General features: G+C 55.4%; 2 protein-coding genes and 1 long non-coding RNA gene across 7 annotated transcripts in view; 2 read left to right on the forward strand and 1 right to left on the reverse strand.

The window, feature by feature from the left end:
- ALDOC (aldolase, fructose-bisphosphate C) overlaps positions 1-19,341 on the forward strand; it is a 1,020,901-nt gene that overhangs the window by 647,527 nt on the left and 354,033 nt on the right. The gene's annotated exons all lie outside the window — the stretch shown is intronic.
- The window catches only part of LOC309851686, a 132,074-nt gene that overhangs the window by 79,175 nt on the left and 33,558 nt on the right, over positions 1-19,341 (reverse strand). The window lies entirely within an intron of this gene.
- Positions 1-19,341, forward strand: part of SEZ6 (seizure related 6 homolog) — a gene marked incomplete at its 3' end in the record, with an annotated part of 44,250 nt that overhangs the window by 14,209 nt on the left and 10,700 nt on the right. For all 5 annotated transcript variants that reach the window (XM_082707063.1, XM_082707064.1, XM_082707065.1 and 2 more), the window contains exons 2-4: positions 6,738-7,385; positions 7,836-7,969; positions 16,843-17,038. In XM_082707063.1, the coding sequence (XP_082563189.1) occupies positions 6,738-7,385; positions 7,836-7,969; positions 16,843-17,038 (978 nt within the window). The remainder of the gene's footprint in view (positions 1-6,737; positions 7,386-7,835; positions 7,970-16,842; positions 17,039-19,341) is intronic.

Below are 19,341 nucleotides of genomic sequence, written 5' to 3' on the forward strand. Positions count from 1 at the left end.
CTACTTACCCCCACACCTGCTCTCTCCATCTAACAAGAAGACCCCAACCTTGAGATGCCAAAGCCCAGGGTTATCCACCACCCCAACTCACGATGCTGGGAGACAAATCTACCCCTGGCAGCTTAGGAAGTAGTGAGCTCTCTGTCCCCAGAGGTATGCCCACAGATGGTACACAGCCCCAGAAGTTTTAGAGAGTTTATTCTTCAGAGCGGTTGGGCAAGATGCTCCCTGAGCCCCAACATCCTGACCCCCAACCCTGCTCCAAGTTTGCTGCATCACCTGGGAAAGCCCTTTGGACTCAGGTTCCTCTTGTATTAATGAGGGAGGGATGAGATGTTTACAGAGGCTCCGTGGGCTCAAATTCTGGGGATCAGTGTCTTCCCTGCCTGGGGCCTGGCCAAGAAGGGGTGCCTCTATTCATATCTGCACTCCAGATTTTACTGGACTGCCAGGGGTTGACCAAGAGAGGGTAGTAGAAGGGTGTGATGAGAAGGTGAACGGTGGCAGAGAAGAAGAGGGTGGTCTGGGACTGGGCGGCCCACTAGCTTGTGTCAGCAGACACTCTTCCTCAATTGCCAGTTGGGGCTGTGCTGGGGAACTGCCAAGGGATGGCTGCCCATCTTTTCCTGTAGGACCCGCCCCTGCCCGCCTCTGCCCTCCCCTGCCCACCCCTGCTGGACAAAGGCCAGGCACTTTGGGGAGAAGGGAGCCTTCCAAGTATGCAGACAGGCAGAATCCTTGAGCCCACCCTTCACTGTGTCAAGCACCAGGGGTCAGCATTTGTGGGCAGAGATGTGGGAAGAGAGAGGCCTTGTGCTGGACCCTTGCTCACAGACCCAATCAGTACCTGTGCGGAGCATCCCCCGCCAGGAAGTACCCCCCACCCAGGAGGTCAGAGGTGGGAGCTATTGTGACCCATTTGGCCAGCACCGATGGCTCCCCAGAAGGGGGATAGGAGCTGGGCCTGGTAGGATGGGGAGGGTTTGAAGAGACAAAGGAAGAGTGAGCAAATGGGGCAGTTCTAGCTGAGAAGGCACCTGTTCTAGCTGAGAAGGTCCCTTTGAGTGTATCTCTGTGTCCGCTCTAACCACTGTCCCCATGGGAAACCATGGGGACTTCCTTCCCCATCGCCCCAAGCTGTGGGGCTCCCATGACGAGTGCCCTAAGATAGTGGGGCCAGGCTGCTGGAAAGATAGTCCGGAGGCCCCAGGGAGAGAGTGGACAGAGATGAGCTATGGAGCTGTCCAGCTCGGAGTTCCAGTCATTAGACGCAAGACCTTAGATGTGTTACTTAACCTCTCTGGGCTTGGGAGTCTTTATCTCTGGGGATAATGATACACACCTCCTTAGAGGAAGGGAAGGAGGAGCGTGGCACGTGAAGGTACTGGGTCAACACTGAGTCCTGACAGCTATCCGGCTCCAGATGAGGCCGAATGTGTCCATTCAGGCTCTGCCATGTCTTCTGGGTGACCTTGGAGAACCACACTCCCGCTCTGGGCCTCAGTTTCCCCATTTGTCACATGGGGTTTATATCGCCTTTCCTGTTAATACAAGTAATCAGACAGCAGCAAATCGACCTCAGATGTGGGGATAGTGGCTGTAAATACCACAGGAGCACATAGAATCAAATCAGAAGCCTCCAGAACTGGACCTCAGGCCTCAGGGGCCCTATGTGGCCCTGCTAGTTTCTAGCTGGGCTCTCTTATTTCAGGCGGCAGGCCTGGGCCCAGTAGTACTGTCACTATGGAGACCAGGCTGCCGCTCTGGGGGCCCAGGCTCTCTCATTCTCAGAACCTCTCTTCCCTCCCTTGGGCTCTGGGATAATGAGGGTCTGCAGGGGCCAGGCCCTCACTAATCCCCTATTAAAAGTTGAAAGGGGCCAGGGAACCTCCAGAATAAACTCATTAACTTTTATGGGATAATAAATGTATCCCATTAAATTCTCATTCTTATGCTGGGCCAGCTTAACCTCCAGAACCCAGAGGGGTGGGCTCCCTGCCCACTGTATCCCCAGGCACCCCTGTATACCCACCTGCTGTCAAGCTCTCCCCTCCCCCACAACCCCAGCTGGGAGCCACTGCTACCACAAAGAAGGGATCAAGGCTGACCTCAGCTCAGAACTCTGGGCTCCCCTCCCTGTGCCCTCTTTGGCTTCCTCCTTAGGAGGCCAGCAACTGTGGCCCTCTGCAGGAACTACCGGAGTGACAGGGGCCCCTTCTGCCCTTGCAGAGAACCGGGTGGGGCTGGCAGATGGGAGCAGAGGCCTGTCTCTAGATGGCCCTCACCAAACCCAGACGTCACCACTCCACAGAAGGAGAAACCGAGGCCCAAGCGGGCGGCCCCCTGCCCAGGTCAGGGGGGCAGTGAGGCATATGGATTTGGGATTGGAACCTGAAGTTTTTCCAGCTGGCTGGTGCAGAAAGATTTGCAGAAACAATAGCACCAATTGGGGCAGCCCAGCTGGTCCTGAGGGGGCATCTGGAGTCTGTTCCAGGCATGCAGCAGGTGCTCCAGGCAGGGCCACTCCACTGTGACCCCAATCCTTCCATCACTCCCTCCACAGACCACAATTCCACAGCCCACGAGCACTGTAAACCCTTGGCAGCCTCCTGGGCCTCAGCGCACCTCAGTTTCCCCATCTATAAGACAAGGACGATAATGCCTACCTGGTTGGATGCTGTGAAGAAAAGTCCCCCGTCTTTCCAGCTTCCCCTAAGCAGAGGCTAGACAACCCCTCACCCCGCCCCCACATCCAATCAGAGGCTGCCCGGTGTGGATCACCCGACTCCCATTTCTCCCCTTACCAAGCTGGGCCCTGGGGAGGAACGGCCAGGCAGGTGGCCTTCCCCGGGAGGCCCAGTCTGGGCCTGGGGGAAGGGGAGGGGCCTCCAATCCCAAGAGGGGCCACGGTTGGGGGGTGGGGGTGGCACGGGCTGGGAGGCGGGAGCGGGAGAGAATCCACCGGGGAGGCATCCTGAATGGCTCATTAGTGCCGATGAAAGCCTTTTTTCATTTCGTCTAAATACTTTAAACAGGGCTCCCTCCGATGTCTATTTGCATAGCTTAAGAGCTAATGCGGGGGGAGGGCCCAGGCGGCGGCAGGGCCACGCCGGGGCGGGGGGCTGCCGGGGAGTTCCGGGGCTCCTCCGGGGTGGGGATGGCAGTGGCGGGGAGGAAAGGGGTGTTTCCCCGGACCCACCCCTCATAAAGGAAGAGGCCCCAGGCCCTGCATCCCTCCTGGAGAAGAGGAGAGAGGAGCAGCCCTGGGAGTCCTTGGGGGAACCCGTCCACGTCCTACACGGGGGCCTTAGACGCAGCTGCCCTTTGCTTGACAGAGGCAGTAATATCCTCATTTAAAGATGAGGATGCTGACACGCTCAGGGTCAACACATTTTCTCCGACAGCAGAGGTCTCATCTATAGCTGTCCTCTCCCCACCCCAGGCCTGCCTCAATGTTGCCCCAATGGTAGGGGGTGCTGCCCGCCCTTTTGAGTCTCTGTAGCCTCAAAAGCTCTGAGAGGCAGCTTTCCTGGGCTGACATTTGAACACAGGGGTGCCTGCCCCTGCCCCTGCCCAGAGAAACCAGTGTTAAGGGTTTCTGATTTGGGGTCCAGACTCAGATGTGGTTTGGGCACTGGGTGGGTGCTCTCTGGGTCCCAGCCAGGAGGCTTCCTGAGAGTCCGGACCAGGTCAGGCTCGACTCAGGTTCCAGATACTAGAAATTCTGATCCCAGCTCTACTTCCAGATTGCATGAGACCTTGGACAAGTCTATTCTCTCTCTGAGCCTTAGTCACTCAGGCTGGCTAGGGGGGTTCTCTACTGGATAGCTCCTCTCTCCTCCTGTGAGACAGGCTAGTATCCTGGGAAGACTAAGCAAAGGTTCAAACCCCAGCTCCACCACTGTATGACCCAACGAGTCCTTACCCCACCTATCTGGGCTTCAGGTTCTTTGTAATTCCCATCTCCAGAGTTGCAATGTCAATGATATAATACAAGATCTGAGAACAGCCTGACTGAGCATGTGGGTCCCTGCCATCCCTTTCACTATGCCCAACATCACATGCCCCTCTTTGTCAATCTCTGTACTTTTGAACTCAGCGCCAGCGGAGAACCTAGGGAGCCTGGTGGCAGGGAGGGCAGGTCACAGGGCCTCAAGCTTCCATCAGAATCACCCAAGATATCCGGAGATGCCCTGTCCCCAGAAATGGCTTGTCTCCTGGAGATTATCTTACCCTCTCTGACAGTGGGTAGCACCCTCCGGGACCAAGTGGCAGCTGATTATGGAATCAATTTGCTCCTTTGATATGCTATCTCGATCCCATTTAACCAAGAGCTCAGTCCCCCCAGATAACACAGTCAGTGCAATTGACAGTGACATGGGAGGTGCCCATTAGCTCTGCTCCATTGCCCAGCACCCACCTGGCAGCCAGCGGGAGGAGCTCTGCCCGCTGCGCTGTCTTCCTGAGGCAGAGGATCTCCTTGCCCTCCCTCCCCCAGGGAAGAATCCCACAGGTACCTACCCTGGGAGCCACAGGCCACATCTCTTAGGGCGCAATCCTGGAAAGAGACACTTGGTCTTCAGTCTATGCGATGAGAAAGGCTCTTCTTCCTTGTACTAGGCTAAGATCAGTCTCTATTCACCTGGCAAAGACCGTGTGACATCTGGGAAGTGGGCAAAGAGAGGAACCATGTCCTGGCATGTCATAGCCACTGCTCAGACCCTCTATTGATGACTCAAATGAATGACGCAGGGCCACTGGCAGATCATGTGCTCCAGAGGGTATGAGCCTGCCTGGGCGCTGTGTTGTTGGTGACTGGCACAGAATGCCAAGGCACAGATGGGCTGCTTTGCTGGGCATCTCAGGAGATGCAATTGGTCCTGTTTTCTTGGTGCTTTGGGGCATCAAGACTCCTCTGACCCAAAGCAATGGAGAGCCAGCCCTCTGACCTCCACCCACCTCTCCCACCCCATCCCTTCCCTCCTCCCCTTTGTCTGACACATCAGAGCTGCTATGGACTCCTGAACAGAATGTAGGCCATCTGCCACTTCCTTGTGCCTGCCAATCCATGGGGTGGGTGTGAGTCTGTGAAATGACAGCCCCACCATCAGACATTAAGAGTAACCAACCTTCTTCTTGCAAACTGTTAACGCCCTGGCTGTGTCTCCCGTCAAGTGCTCATGCAGCCATTTTGAGAGCTGTTAGGATCAGAATCCCCTCCCAGCCTTCTCAGGCAGGCAAAATTCTACAGGAGCTGAATTTGGAGCCAGCATCCATTGACCTTTTCCCGGCAGATGAGGAGCTGGAGAGCCTAGTGGGCCACAAGCAGAATAGGCATCATCTGTCCAGATATGGGGTTGTAAAAGTCAAAATAATTAATGGCAGAGCAATCTGTACCTCGAACCAGCAAGAGCAACTAAGTTTCATCTTCCAGAGCCTATCTAATTGACTGGTAGTGGCTGCTGGGATAATTGTGTTGAGAAGGATTCTGAAGTCCCATGTGGCTCAGCAAGAAATACCCAAAATTGGTTAACAGTGTCTGCCATGGATTAGGACTAACTATTCTATCCCTGCTTTGGCTAGTAACACAGGAAAGATAATGGGGGGAGGGCGGAGAAAGAAAGATAATGGGAATTCAGAAAGATGTGTCAAATGAGGAAAAGAAGTAATATCAGTTAATCCTCAGTTAATCCTAAAAATGAAACCCTAGTTTACAGATGAGTAGACGAAGTTTCAGAGAGTTTAGGTTATTTGCTTGAGGTCACACAGCCCGGAAGTGGAATGGATTTGGGATTTGAAGCCACACAGGCTTTACTCTAGAGCTTGTCTCTTCCCCCCTCTATTCACATCACTGTTCTAAAAGGATTTAAACATAAAAAAAGATAAATGACTGAGAAGTGAGAGAAATAGGACATAATGGGACCCTAACAAAGATATCGTGTACCCATGAGGGAATCTAAAACAAAACCCCAGGGCTCCTGGATGGCTTAATCAGTTAAGTATCTGCCTTTGGCTCGGGTCATGATCCTGGAGTCCCGGGATTGAGTCCCACATCAGGCTTCCTCCTTGGCAGGGAGTCTGATTCTCCTTCTTCCCCTCATGCCACCGGTATTCCCACTCTCTCTCTCAAATAAATAAATAAAATGAAGGGAAAATTTTGAAAATAAAACAAAACCCCAAATATATGAAACATTTCCTGAGACTAATGACCAGCAGCTTCACTGAGAATAGAAAATGAACTTGAATGACCTATAATCTCAGCAGAAAAGTCACTGTGGTGGGGCCTGGCCTTCTTGGTAAGGGTCTTACCTCAGGGCTTCAACTCACTGGTTGAAGCCACTTCCTTTCTTTGGCCTGTCTCTTCATCTATTAAATGAGACCCCGATTAGGTGTGGCAAATATTTCTCTCTCATGTCAGTCTAAGGTGGCAAGCATGGCTGCCCAGAGTGTTGTGTTGAGAAGGATTCTGAGGCCAAATCTGAGAAGAGCAGGAACTCCTGGCAAGATAAATCAATAACGTCTGTCTACCTCTGGTGTTGGAGGAGAAAGGATATCTCATGAGACATCCTGGAAATAGATGATATCATCTCATTCCCGGGTCTTGGATTCTAGAGCTCCTGGTTCTCAACAGATCGTAGGATCTCAACAAATCATAGGGTCTCCTACGATTTGGATGGGCTGTGGTGCCCCTCCCTTTGGGGAGGGGGAGAATCTCTGATCATGCGTTATTATTTCAGGACTCTCCTCAGAGACCCCAACCACGGGGGACGGGCAGGCCCCAGGCATCGAGGAGACAGACGGGGAGCTGACTGTGGCCCCCACACCTGAGCAGCCAGAACGAGGCGTCCACTTCGTCACAACAGCCCCTACGTTGAAGCTGCTCAACCACCACCCACTGCTCGAGGAATTCTTACAAGAAGGGCTGGAGGGTGGCGAGGAGGGGCTGAGGCCAGCACTGCCTTTCCAGCCTGACCCACCAACACCGTTCACCCCGAGTCCCCTTCCCCGCCTGACCAACCAGGACAGCCGCCCTGTCTTCACCAGCCCCACTCCGGCCATGGCTGCAGCTCCCACTCACCCCCAGGCCAGAGAAAGACCCTGGAGCCGGGAGTCTGAGCCCCCCGTACATCATATCACAGCTCCCCTACCTCCCGTACCCAGCCTGGGTTCCGGGGAAAGGCCTAATACTACACCCCCCAGCAGAGCCTGGACCCCGACCCAAGAGGGTCCTGGAGATATGGGCAGACCATGGGCTCCAGAGGTCAAGTCCCAGACCCTGGGGCTTGGGGTAGAGGGAGCCATCACGACCTCCACGGCTTCAGGGGACGATGAGGAGACCACCACCACCATTGTCACCACCACCATCACCACCGTCCAGCCACCAGGTCAGCTCCCCGCTGGCTTGGAGATCTGGAAATGGGTATGGGGGAACGGCGGGGCCCCTGTAGTCCCCTGCCCCTGTCACTATGCCAGCCTGCCTTGCCCTTTGGCACCAAGGGCCAGCCTGCAGTAGGCAAGTGGATGGGAACCAGATGGCCTGGGTTCTAATCCGGATCTGAAGGAATGACAACAGACCCTAGGAATTTTGCTGAACTTCGCTGAGACTCATCTGTAAAACGGTGATAAGACCTACCTCATTGAGCCACTGTGACAACTGAGATAAAATTGCACCTAGTAGGTGCTCAAAGGTGGTCCCCTTCTTTCAACAGGGAAATAGGTGCCCCAAGAGCTGGGCTTCACCATACACACACACACACACACACACAGTGGTCAGTTTTAGTTGAACCAACACCCTCAGAGCTGGGCTTAGCCTTGTGTTTCCTCCTGCCTCCCAGGCCCTTGTAGCTGGAATTTCTCAGGCCCGGAGGGCTCTCTGGACTCCCCCACGGCCCCCAGCTCACCTCCAGATGCCGGCCTGGACTGTTTCTACTACATTTCCGTCTACCCCGGCTACGGTGTAGAAATCAAGGTAAGCAACCTGGCTCCCACCGGGACGAAGCTCGGACTAGTGTGTTATTTTTCCAGAAACGTGCTGGCCACTGGCCGAGGTGAGGATGCTCAGCGGCATGGTTGGCCTAGAGCTGGGGCTGGGCCTAAAACTTGGTCAGCTTCTGCCCTGTGCTCTAGAGAGGGAAGAGCTTCTGTTCCCAAGGGCTTCATCGGGAGCTCAGGAGAGTTTAAGGAGGGGCTCAACTCTTGGAGGAGCAGAGGAGTGTGCGAGGGTCTGAATTTATGTGGTTGGGGGAGCATGAATGTAGGGCTCCATGGTTGGGCCTGAAAGAGCCAGGGGGCCTCATTGACTGACTTACGCACTCACTCATTCCTTCAGCAAATACTCCCTGAGCAGCTACTCTGGGCCAGGCCCAGTGCTGGCTCCTGGGGTGCAGAGCTGGGGAAGATAGACATGGCACACCATCAGAGAGAACCATCTGGTGGGCAAGTCAGACCCACAGCCCCAGCTTCCTTCCCGCTGCCTCCCTGGGCCATCTCATCCTTCCCTTGGGATTAAGACTCTCTCTTGCTCCTCAACCCTGAACCTGCCGGTCCTCCTGGATGTCTCATAGGCTCTTCCACCTCCATGAGCCTCAAAGCTAACTCTTCCCTTTTGCTCCCCTAAACCTGCTTGCCAAACACCACTCCTGACCTCAGAGATGGACACCCCAACCCTTCAGAAACAGGGAGCAGGGCCGCCACCATGCAATATGGACGGCGCCTGGAGGCCAGCTTGGCCCCTCTTTCTTCCTCTTCCCTGAGTCCCATCAACTGGTGTCTCCATTCTATCATGACGTTCCCCAAAACTCAGATCTGCCGGCTTCTCCCGTCCATCCCACCACCACCATGTGGTCCAGCCTCCATCATCCCTCCCCCAGGTGAAGCAGTGGCTGCCTCACTGGTCACCCCACTCTTGCCTGCCCCCACTGTCCTCCCCCTCCACTGTAGTCACTTTTCTTTTATTATATATATATTTTTAATTATATAAGTAAGCTCTTCGGCCCAACGTGGCACTTGAACTCATGACCGCAAGATCAAGAGTCGCATGTTCTATAGACTTAGCCAGCCAGGCGCCCCTCCACTGCAGTCATTTTCCCATATGAAGACAGTCCTCCCCTCCACACCTCCCCAGAGGCCTCTGAATGGAGGCCAGTCCCTCCAGCCCATGTCCAACCACTCCCTCCCTCATTGTCTCCCCGACCCTTTGCATTGACCAGCTAGCTGGATGGGCCAAGGTTGCTTTCCCCACAAACCCCAATGATACATGCTGGTCCCTCTGCCCAGAAGTGTCATCCTCTTATCCCTTTCTGGGACTCACTCTCGGTGTCACTTTCTCAGGGACTTATCTCCTGATGCCCCATCCTATGAGTCTGTTAATAGCTGGCCACATCCCCAGCCAGACTGTGGGCTCCTTGAGGAGTACCCTGAGTGGGGTCCCAGAATGGGGTCTCCGTGGACTGGCTGAATGAATGCACAGATGGTTGGAGGAAGGAAGGAAAGAGGTAACAGTGGCCTGAGTATGGAGAGAGAATGGAGGTAGAGGCGGGCATTCGGCCCAGCTGAGAGTATCAGGCAAGTGACTGAGAACAGAGGGAAGAGGGCAGAGGAGGAGTCTGGGAAACAGGGCAGTGCTGGCCGCTCCTAGCTCTCAGCCTGCTCCCTACCCGTCCCTATGCTCCCCACCCATCCCTAAACCCCTGGATCTGAGCCTGGAGCCAGCTACGCCTGTCCTGGGGATGTCAAGGGCAGGTCTCTGAGTCAGGACCAGAGGAAGGGGAACCCTCTCCCCCCACCAGTGGGCCCCTCCCCTTCTCTCTGTGACTGTTTGCTCCTGCTCTGCCAAGCCCTGGGCCCCTCGCTCTGGGCTGACAGGGAGGGTAATTAGGAGCCTCCGCCACCCCCCCCCAAGCCATTAGCACTCAGTGCCGCTTAATTAAGGTAATTAATGTAAAATCATCACCTAATGAGAGGTGGCACCGGCTGTGGCTCACCGGGTAGAAGGCACCAGCTGCAGGTGTGGGGAAGGGGGTGGGAAGGGGCAGATGCCAGGCTGAGGGCCCTCCTGCCAGCCTGAGCTGGCATCACCTGCCCCCCAAGGCTGCCATTCCTACTGAAGCCCCCTGAGCCAGGCTGGGCCCGGTCTAGGTCCTCTCCACAAAGGGGCAAGATGCTGGCTCTGTGGGCTCCAGCCCTGGCCCCGGGCATGAGCCCCACCCTGCTTGCCCCCCACCATAAGCCCTATGTCTGTTGTCGTCTGGGGCTGCCACATTTTTTTTTTTCCCATCAGAATGCAAAAGCTGTTACCAGGCAACCCTGAGATGAAGACCTGTCACAGCCCGGGATGGCGGTCTGCAAATGTGGCAGCCAGACGCTGGCACCGCCCTCCACCCCACCACCGTGGGGCAGAGTCCTTGAGGGATCCAGTTGGCCCTGATGGCCAGAATTAAGAGTCTGAGACCATGGCAGGAAGGCCCGGGGGGTGGGGAGGGGGAGAAGGGACAGCATCAGCCAGTGCTGAAGCAAGGGTTACGGTTCATCTCCTTCGGGGGCCAGATCTGGAACCTCTGCTCCTCCTGGGCCTCCCAGCCACACCACCCAGATCTCCTGGGGACCAGAAGAATTAATTACTGATCCTGCAGACCTGTACCAATGGAGAGTTGGGGAAACTGAGGCCAGCAAGGAAAGGCAACTCCCTAAGGTCACTCAGTGAGCCATTAACTCACATTTTTTTGTTTGATGAATGACTTTGCTCTACAAACATAAGTGGAGAAATTATCACGTGGCAGGCTGTGTGAGGGGGCGCTGGACACAGTTCCTGGGGGAGATGGAAATCGGAAGCACTGGCCGGAGAAGGCTCGGCACCATTGGGATGGAGTGGGAAGCAGGAGCATGGCAGGAATGCAGGGATACGGCACACTTTTCAGCCTGGAGGGTCAGAGAAGGCCTTCCGGAGGCCGTGATAGCCGCTCTGGGACCTGACAGAGGAGAGGTCAGCTGACACACCAGGATCAGGAAGCCATGGCTAAGGTGGTCTGGCTGTTGATGGTTCCCAGGACTGTATGGGACAGGTGACTTTCATTGCATGCGAGCAAGAGGTGAACTTAGGTGCTTCCGAATCGCCCTCCTGCCAGAGGCTAGGCCTGAAAACAGTGCTGGTCTCCCTGGGCAGTGGGGAATGGAATGGGTGAGGTGGCTGGAAGACTGAGAAGGTGCCCGTGGCCTCTTCAGACTTGGGGAAAGACTTGTGGCTTCCCTCCAATGTGGGTGAGCCCTGGCCTGCCCCTCCTCGAGTTCACAGGTACAGTTCAGGGCAGGTGGAAGGGATGGAATCCAGGCAGGGGTGGATGGGAGAAACCATGGGAGGAGAGAAGCATGTGAAGGACCCACAGCTCACATCCCTGACACTATGCTGGGCCCCTGCCATGTGACCATAGCTCTGGATAAAGTCTGGGGCCTCTTTTCATGAGGAACAGGCTCAGGGCTTCTAGAACTCCAAACTCCCATGCTCTCCATGTCTTGGACTCCAGCCCCTCATAACCTGCTTTATCTCCTGCCCCCACCTCCCTTCAGGCTGCTGCACTGATCTGTGCACTGTGGCCGAGGGTCTGAGCTGCCCAGAGGGAGGAGGCCACCTCAGGTCCTCCGTAAACAGAGGAGGTTTACCTCTTTCAGCTGGGGTCAGGCACTGTGCTAGGCTCTCTTGAGAAGTCCCTTCAGGATGGCTGGACACCAGACCCTGGGCCCGTGTGGATGCCATCCCTTCTCCAGGCAGCCGGTCTCCCCTGAGGGCTCCAGGCCTTTCAAATGGGCCTGGCATGTGTATCTCATTGCACTTGGCATTTCAAGAGCCTTCTCACTGCCAGTCTCCATCTTGGCTTGACTGCTCTCTGTACCATCTGGAGCCTGGGCACAGCTGCCCATTATCCCCACCCTTGTGCCCCAGGTGGCCCCATTGGAACATAGCTCTTCCACGCCAGGCCAGCTGCCACTTTGATAGCCAGAACTCCAGGACCAGGCCTGATAGGGACACCAATAGGGTGGTGGGTCCATGGGGTGAGATTTCTGGGCAACCTCCTCTTTTCCAGCTTCTGGAAGGCTCATCTGAGAGGAATTAGGGAGGTGCAGGCAGGTCTGGCCCCATGCATTTAGACCACTCTCCCCATTCCTAAAGCAGACTCTGTCCCATAAGGGTTTGTGGACAGGCACAGAGGCTGTCATATGGGACTGAGGTTCCAGCCTCGGCAGCCCGTCCCTTGGTGACCAGCAAAGCCCCCAGCTTTCCCTGGAACTGTTTGCTTCTCTGTAAAAGAAGATGAATCAGATGATGCTGAAAGGCGCTCCCAGCCAGTCCATCTGAGCATGTTCCCTCTCCTGGGTTCAGGAAGCCCCCTTCTAGGCCAACCGGGCCGTGGTCTTTCAAGCTCTTGACCCTGCTTCCTTTTCCTAGCAGCTGTAGAACCTGGTCCAGAGAGAGGGTGGCTCCCATGGACAGTATCCCCGAGGCAGAGCCCTAGAAGAGCTGGGGCTGTGGTGGGTTGACGGCCAGCTACCATCACATCAAAAGCATTAGTCTCACCAAGGTAGAGCCCAGATCCCCCCCAAAAAGGGGAAGAGGACCCCTCGGCAGTGCTCAGCCCCTTACAGGTGGGATCTCACTTAATCCTTACAACCCTATCAAGTAGGTACAACCATCCCGTTCCACACATGAAAACTGGGGTTCAGGAAGGTCATGTAACTTCCCCCAAGGACCTTTCAGCTAGTCAGTGATAGAGCTGGAAGCTATTTCAGGACTCAAGAGCCCCTGTTCTCCCCCTGGCCTAGGAGATTGGCCCAGGCATGGTTAAGCCGAACAGGGGGTGCATAGGGGTGCATCCCTTTCCTCAGCTCCTCCCTGCCTGCGCCTGTAAGACGCCCACCTGGAATTCTTCCAGTCTGGGGAAGGGCCTAGGAGGCTATGCATGAAGACAAAGCCCTAGGCCAGGAATCGGGGGGTCCCAGTCCAGAATCCTGGCTTTGCTTTGGGTGTATGGTATGACACAAAGAGGACCTCTGCACTTTTCTGATTGCGAGGTGCCCTTGTCTATAGAGCAGAAGTAAATAAAATCTGCTCGGATTCCCTCCTTGAGATTTTGTGATACAGGAAAGGATAAAGGGTGTGAAAGCTTTGAAATGACAAAAGGGTCTCCTGGGAAAAGTTATGCCTCTCCTGCTGTGGGGAGTGGGGGAGCACGTGGGTGTGGGGGAGCACGTAGAGTTGGGGGAGCACATGGATTTTGTGGAGCATGCACATGTGAGGAGGGGCTTGTATGTGGGGGAGCACATGGGAATGAGGGCGCACGTGTGCCCTGCCATGTGTTTGAGGGAGCTGCATGTGTGCAACCGGGCTTGTGTCAGAGTACACACGTGGGTGCTGGTGACCAGAAGAGCGTAGGGGAGCAGGGCCTGTGGCCATCTTCTGGGGGAGGGGCTCACACACCAGAGTCACCCTTGAGCTTGTCCTTGGCCTGTGCAGGGTTTTTACTGGGGGGAATTGTGGCACTGTCCCACCTATGAGTCACACCATTAGGGCATGTTCTGGAAACCTGACTGGTGGCTTCAATGGGGACAGACAAGCCAGTCAAGCCTGATGATCTGGGGGGGGCCAGCAGAGGGCAACCTAAATCCTCCCTGCCTCCCGGGAGTTTAGGAAGGAGTGGTGTCCCCTCCCCCCACCCCACGTCCTTCCTTGTACTGACTTCAGGGGCAGCAGGAAGCCAGGCAGTGCAAGACAGCCCTAGGTCCTGTCAGAATTGTCCTCACCTCCCTCTGCTCCTTCCCCCTACCCAGCCCCCAGCTCCCTCCTCCTCACCCCTTGTCACAGGCTAGGGGGTGTGGGAAGAAGGCCCTTGTGAGCAGAGCTGACATTTCAATCTGTCTCCCAAGCTCTTCCGATGCCTGCAAATTGCATCAAGACTCCATCACCCTCCTTGTCCAACACTCAGCCCTGTCTGGCCCCTGTCAGGCCTGGCCCTCGAAAAAGTGACAAATTACATTGCAGCCACTGCGGCAGGCCTGGAAGTGGGTGCTCGGACCGAGGGGAGCAGAGCCACTCACACAGCCTCTAGCTGAGAACAGGAGGCCTTCAGGAAGTGAGCCCCGGGGTAGTCCAAGTCCATTCCATCCCATGGTCTTGAGGTAGCCCTCACAATGGCTGGGCTGGAAGCCAGGCTGGCTGGAGGGGGCCATAAGCCTCAGCTCCCAGTTTTCCCAGCCTTACAGGGTTCTGGGTGATGGGGGGAGGGGTGTTGTGTGGAAGGATAGCTAGGATAGCTGATAGAAACATAAATCTTAATATCTTGGAAAAAGCTCAGTCTGGCCCAAACGCCAGCGCTAAAGCTAATGGGCCTGGGGCCTGGGAACAAGCATCTGGACATCTGGATGTCTGTCTGCAGGTGACTGTGGCAGGAGTTTGGGAGGGAAGGGGTTGCCTTTGCCTCCAACAAGGCGAGATTCTTCTACTCAACACCTTGGCGACCTTTTGCAAGTTCCTTAGCCTCTCTGAGCCTCTGTTGACTTGTGGGGATTTCACCACGAGCCTTATAGAAGTGTGGGGGCAAGGAAATCATGCCTGTGAACAGAACAAGGCTTGGCACCTGACAGGTGCTCCATGAATACTAATTGTTTTTGCCATGTTTTCACTACTGGTGGGGAGTGGCAGGGTTGAGAGCTGGAAGCTCTAGGTCAAAGGATGTTTACAGCAATGAGACACAAGGCTTAACTCATCTCTGCTTCTCTGCTTTTGTTTCTTTAGTGATTTCCCTGCAGGGATGTCCTCCCTCCCTTCCCCTCCTCCCCCCAGGTCCAGCCCCCCAAGGCCCTCTGAGATCCACCTGCTCTACACTCTCCTCGAGCCTGCAACCCCTCCCCCCCACCAGAGGATCCCTGCCGCATGCATTCAGTGCCACTTAAGGCAGAATTATATGCTGCCTAGCATCTCTCAATAATTACAGATTCCACGTGTGTGAGTCTTGTTTGCCCAACTCTAGAATCATAGAATCTCCAAGTTTGAAGGGACCTCATCCAGCCTCTGCCGGGCGGCAGGAATTCCCCGAGGAATGTCCCCGGCAGATGGTCAGGCAGCCTCCCCCAGAATGTCCCCTGGAAGGGAAGCTCCTTGTAGAGAGCCAACACTGCTGCCCTGCCATGAGCTGTCTTTGGGGCCCCAAAGACCCACAGGGTCTTTTCTCCCGGGCAGGCAGAGAAGTCCCCAGGGCACCTCGGTTGTCCGCATTGTCAGCACCTAGAGTCTCAGGGGTCCAGAGCTCGGCTGTCTCCTCCGATCTGCCTGAGCTCAGCATCCATCCTTGCACTTCTCAGCCCACAGGAATCAGGCGAAGAATGTACTTCCAGGGGGTCCACACATTCACTGTCTCCATCTTGATTGCAACTGCGTCTTTTTTGCAACTCACCACTGAAGAGGGTGTTGTGACCCCATATCTTGCCCTGGGCTTTATTTTTATTTTTATTTTTTTGCCCTGGGCTTTAATGGAGAAATGCAGAGAGGACAAGTAGGGAGAGCTTGAGGCAATAGAATTGATTGGCCAGGCTTGGTAGGCAGAGGGTGAGGGTCCTGAGATGGGAAAGAATGACCAGCTTCACCTGGAGGGCAGGAGGAGAGGGTATTCCTTGCATACGCAAATACCCAGGGGAATGGAGGGGAGGGAAGGCTGCAGTGTGTGCAAGAGAGGCTGGCTGAGCAGTCAGGTCAGCTGAAGCCAAGCTGGGCAGGGCCTTGAGGGCCAGGTAGTGGGGGCTTTGTGGAGCGCCACCAAAAGATTTCATCAAGGAAGCACTCTGTTCCGATGGCTGGCCACAGGTTGGGGCTATTCACGGGCTGCAGTTCCGAAAGTACTGATGAGGAGGGAGGAGTGGTGAAGCCCTGGAGGCAGGGAGGCCGGCTGGGAGACTGCTAAATAAAAAGATCTGGGTCCAATAGATCGGAGGGAATGACTGATTGGCTGTGGGGAATAAGGGAGGAGGCAAGACGTCAGTTTCAAACTTGGGCATGGGATGGATGGAGAGGGAAGCTGCTGGTGGAGGGGAACAGGGCAGCGGGTGGAGGGGAGAAGGAAGAGGGTAGCTCAGTGTGAGGCAGGCTGGGGGTGGGGTGCCTGGGAGACATCCAACAGGGGGCATCCAGGGAAAGTGAGTACATGGGTCTGATGCTTAAAAGACCTCACAAAGGGGCACCTGGGTGGCTCAGGGGGTTAAAGCCTCTGCCTTCGGCTCAGGTCATGATCCCAGGATCCTGGGATCGAGCCCAGTGGTGGCGTCAGGCTCCCTGCTGAGCAGGGAGCCTTCTTCCACCCCCACCCTGGCCTACCTCTCTGCCTACTTGTGATCTCTCTCTCTCTGTCAAATAAATAAAATCTTAAAAAAAAAAAAAAAAAAAAAAGACCTCAAAGGGCTGGTCAGGCCCTTGGACACCCTCTAGTTCAACACACCTACTCCGTCTCCACTTTGCAGATGGGAAAACTGAGCCCTGAGAAGTGAAGGGACGGGAAGCAGCTGGTGTTCTAGTGTCACTGAAAAGTTTTGGAGACAGAAAGACAAGCCTACAAATTCCAGTTCTGCTAATCATCCCTGTGTGACCTTGGATATGAACTTCAGATCCCCTCTCCCAGGGTTATCGGGAAGGTGAAATGAGCCCCTCCTGCACTCAAGTGCCCAGCTCAGGGCCTGGGGGCTCCAGTGGCCAAGTGGCGCTGAGGATTGGCTGTGTCTGGGGCCCCTAGGAGTCTGTGGGCAGCAGGGCTCCGTCAGCAGGAAGAAGGCTGACTGCTCCGCTTTGCACTGTCTATCCCATGACAGGTCCAGAACATCAGCCTCCGAGAGGGGGAGACGGTGACTGTGGAGGGCCTGGGGGGGCCTGACCCACTGCCCCTGGCCAACCAGTCTTTCCTACTGAGGGGGCAAGTCATCCGTAGCCCCACCCACCAAGCAGCACTGAGGTTCCAGAGCCTCCCACCACCTGCTGGGCCTGGCACCTTCCATTTCCACTACCAAGGTAGGCCTGGGCAGCTGGGGGAAGAACCAGCCCAGACTGGGTGTCCTCCTGGGGATCTCTGGTGCCATTATAGATATGGGTGTGGGGAGTCAGCGGGACAGGCGCAGGTGCCCTGTGACGCTCTGTACAACTAAAGGTGATTATTGCACACCTGACACTTCCAGAACCTTCCCTCTGCCACCTACTACCTTGTAGAAATCTGGTTGTGAAGGGGGCCTGACACAGAACCCTGTAGTCCCAGGGGGCCCATTTCCACTTACTCATTCACTCACTTATTCATTCGGTAAACTCTTCCTAGGTATCCGCTCTTTGCTCTTCGCCAGGCTGTGCTGGACAATGACAATGTCAAGGATCTTTGAGGGCCTTGAGGCATTCCTTGACCTCAAGGAGTTCAGAATCTCTAGAGGAGGTAGACACTGAAATAGGCAATAACAATAGAAGGCCTTCCTCCCAATTGCAAGGGGGTCAAGGTCAAAGGGGCTTGATGTGACCTTCTGGAGGTTCTTAGCAACCAACGTGGCTTTCCTGAACCACCTCATCCACTCTAGACCTGGCTCATGCCCCAGTCAGCTCAGAAAACCTCTGGAAATAGGGGAGTGGCCAGATAAAATGGGAAAAAATCACAGACTCAAGAGATGGGCAGATCTGTGTCTAAATCCTCTTCCCATTGGCTGTTGACCTTGGACAGGTCATTTGACCTCTCTAACCCTTCCTTTCCTCCGCTGTACATGTGACCAACATGCCTATTCCATAAAGTCACAAGGAGGATTAAACAAAAGGGTTCATGGCAAATGCTTAGCACTTAGCCCATTCCATGAACTTAGCGTGTTCCATGAAGGAACCAGAAACAAGGGTTAAAGAACTGGCAGGATGGGAAGGGGAGGAAAAGGGGCTTGCCTCTGCCCCTTTCCCATCAGCATCTCTCCTGATACCCCTTCCCCCAGGCAAAGTCTTCTTGACAGGGTAACTCACCAGTTCAGACTGGGGAGTGCTAATGGGGAAATAATTGGTGTGAGCGATTATGGCATTGCCCTGTGTTGTCAGGGACCGATTCTGCAGCCCTGCTGGGTCCACAGCCCCGAGGGGGAGGAGGACGGGGCGCTGGAGAGGGAAATGCTTAGAACCCACCTAAGATGCACTCACCCCTCGCTAGCCTCTCCACCCAAACTGGGAGAGCAGTCTGGTGCTGGCATCAGGAATGGCCAGCAGGGCTTGGCAGAGGCAGGGGCCAGCTGAGACAAGGGTGAGCATCTAGGCGGCCCGGCCAGCCTCCCTAATGGCTCATCAATCCTCCCCAGCAGCGGGCATAATTTCACGGCATGGTAACCTCTCTTGCCGCAAATTCCTTTGCACAAAACCCCGGACCTTCTCTCTGTTGGGCCAGACAAAGGTGGCTGAAAGACAGTGAGCTGGAGGCCCGGCAAAGGGTACAGACCCCAAGGAGGGGCTGGGAGAGCTGGCCCAGTCCTGCCTTCTGCTCAGCTCCCAGAAGCCCTCCCTCCTCGGCCCAGTTTTTGTCAATGATCAGCTCTTTCCTTAATGAGTGTAATTCCCCTAATTATAGGCTGTAATTAGCCCTGATCCCAGAGATGGGAACAGGAGGAGCATGTGCTCACACGCGTGTCTCCCTGGGCTGGAGAAAGAGGGTGCCAGAAGAGGGGGCGAGGGGACTAGTACCCACAGCACTGCCGGAGCTATCCAAGATAATGTTGGAGATCACAAGGAAGGGCCCCCACAAGGGCTTCATCTGTAGAATCAGGCTCCGACTCCCCTCCCACAGCCCCAGGCAGGGTGAGGAAGCAGAGGGCCCTGCCAGGCATCCCCTCCTCCCTCCTGAGCATTCCTGGCACTGGACTTGGCCCCAGAAACAGACGCCGGGAGAAAATAGCTCAACAGATTGCCGTCATCCAGGCTCCCTGGGAACGGTAGTCATGGCAACAGGAGGAAGCTCCTCCTGGGAAGTGGCCACTATGGAGTCTGGGGGCTTCCTCATCTGCCCCCAGCCTCCTGCTCTCACCTCTTCCCAGCCCAGTTTCCTAATTTGTGAAATGGGGGACCGCTCTTTCGAGGGTTGCGATAAGGACCCACAGGGAAGATATAAGGACATCTGACTCATGACCGGGAGCTGTCTGGGTATCACCCCCCACTCCCTGCACTCTGGTTGGGAGTGCCCCACACTCTTCTCCGCATCCCATTCTGGCCAGGGGTCTCTCCTCAGGCCATTGTGAGGGGTCACCCTCACCAACTACCCAGGGCAATCTTGTCTATCACTCATGGGTTCCTCAGAATCCTGAGCCCTGGTT

This window comes from Mustela nivalis (assembly GCF_964662115.1).
Source record: "Mustela nivalis genome assembly, chromosome: 17".
Taxonomy (NCBI): Eukaryota; Metazoa; Chordata; class Mammalia; order Carnivora; family Mustelidae; genus Mustela; species Mustela nivalis.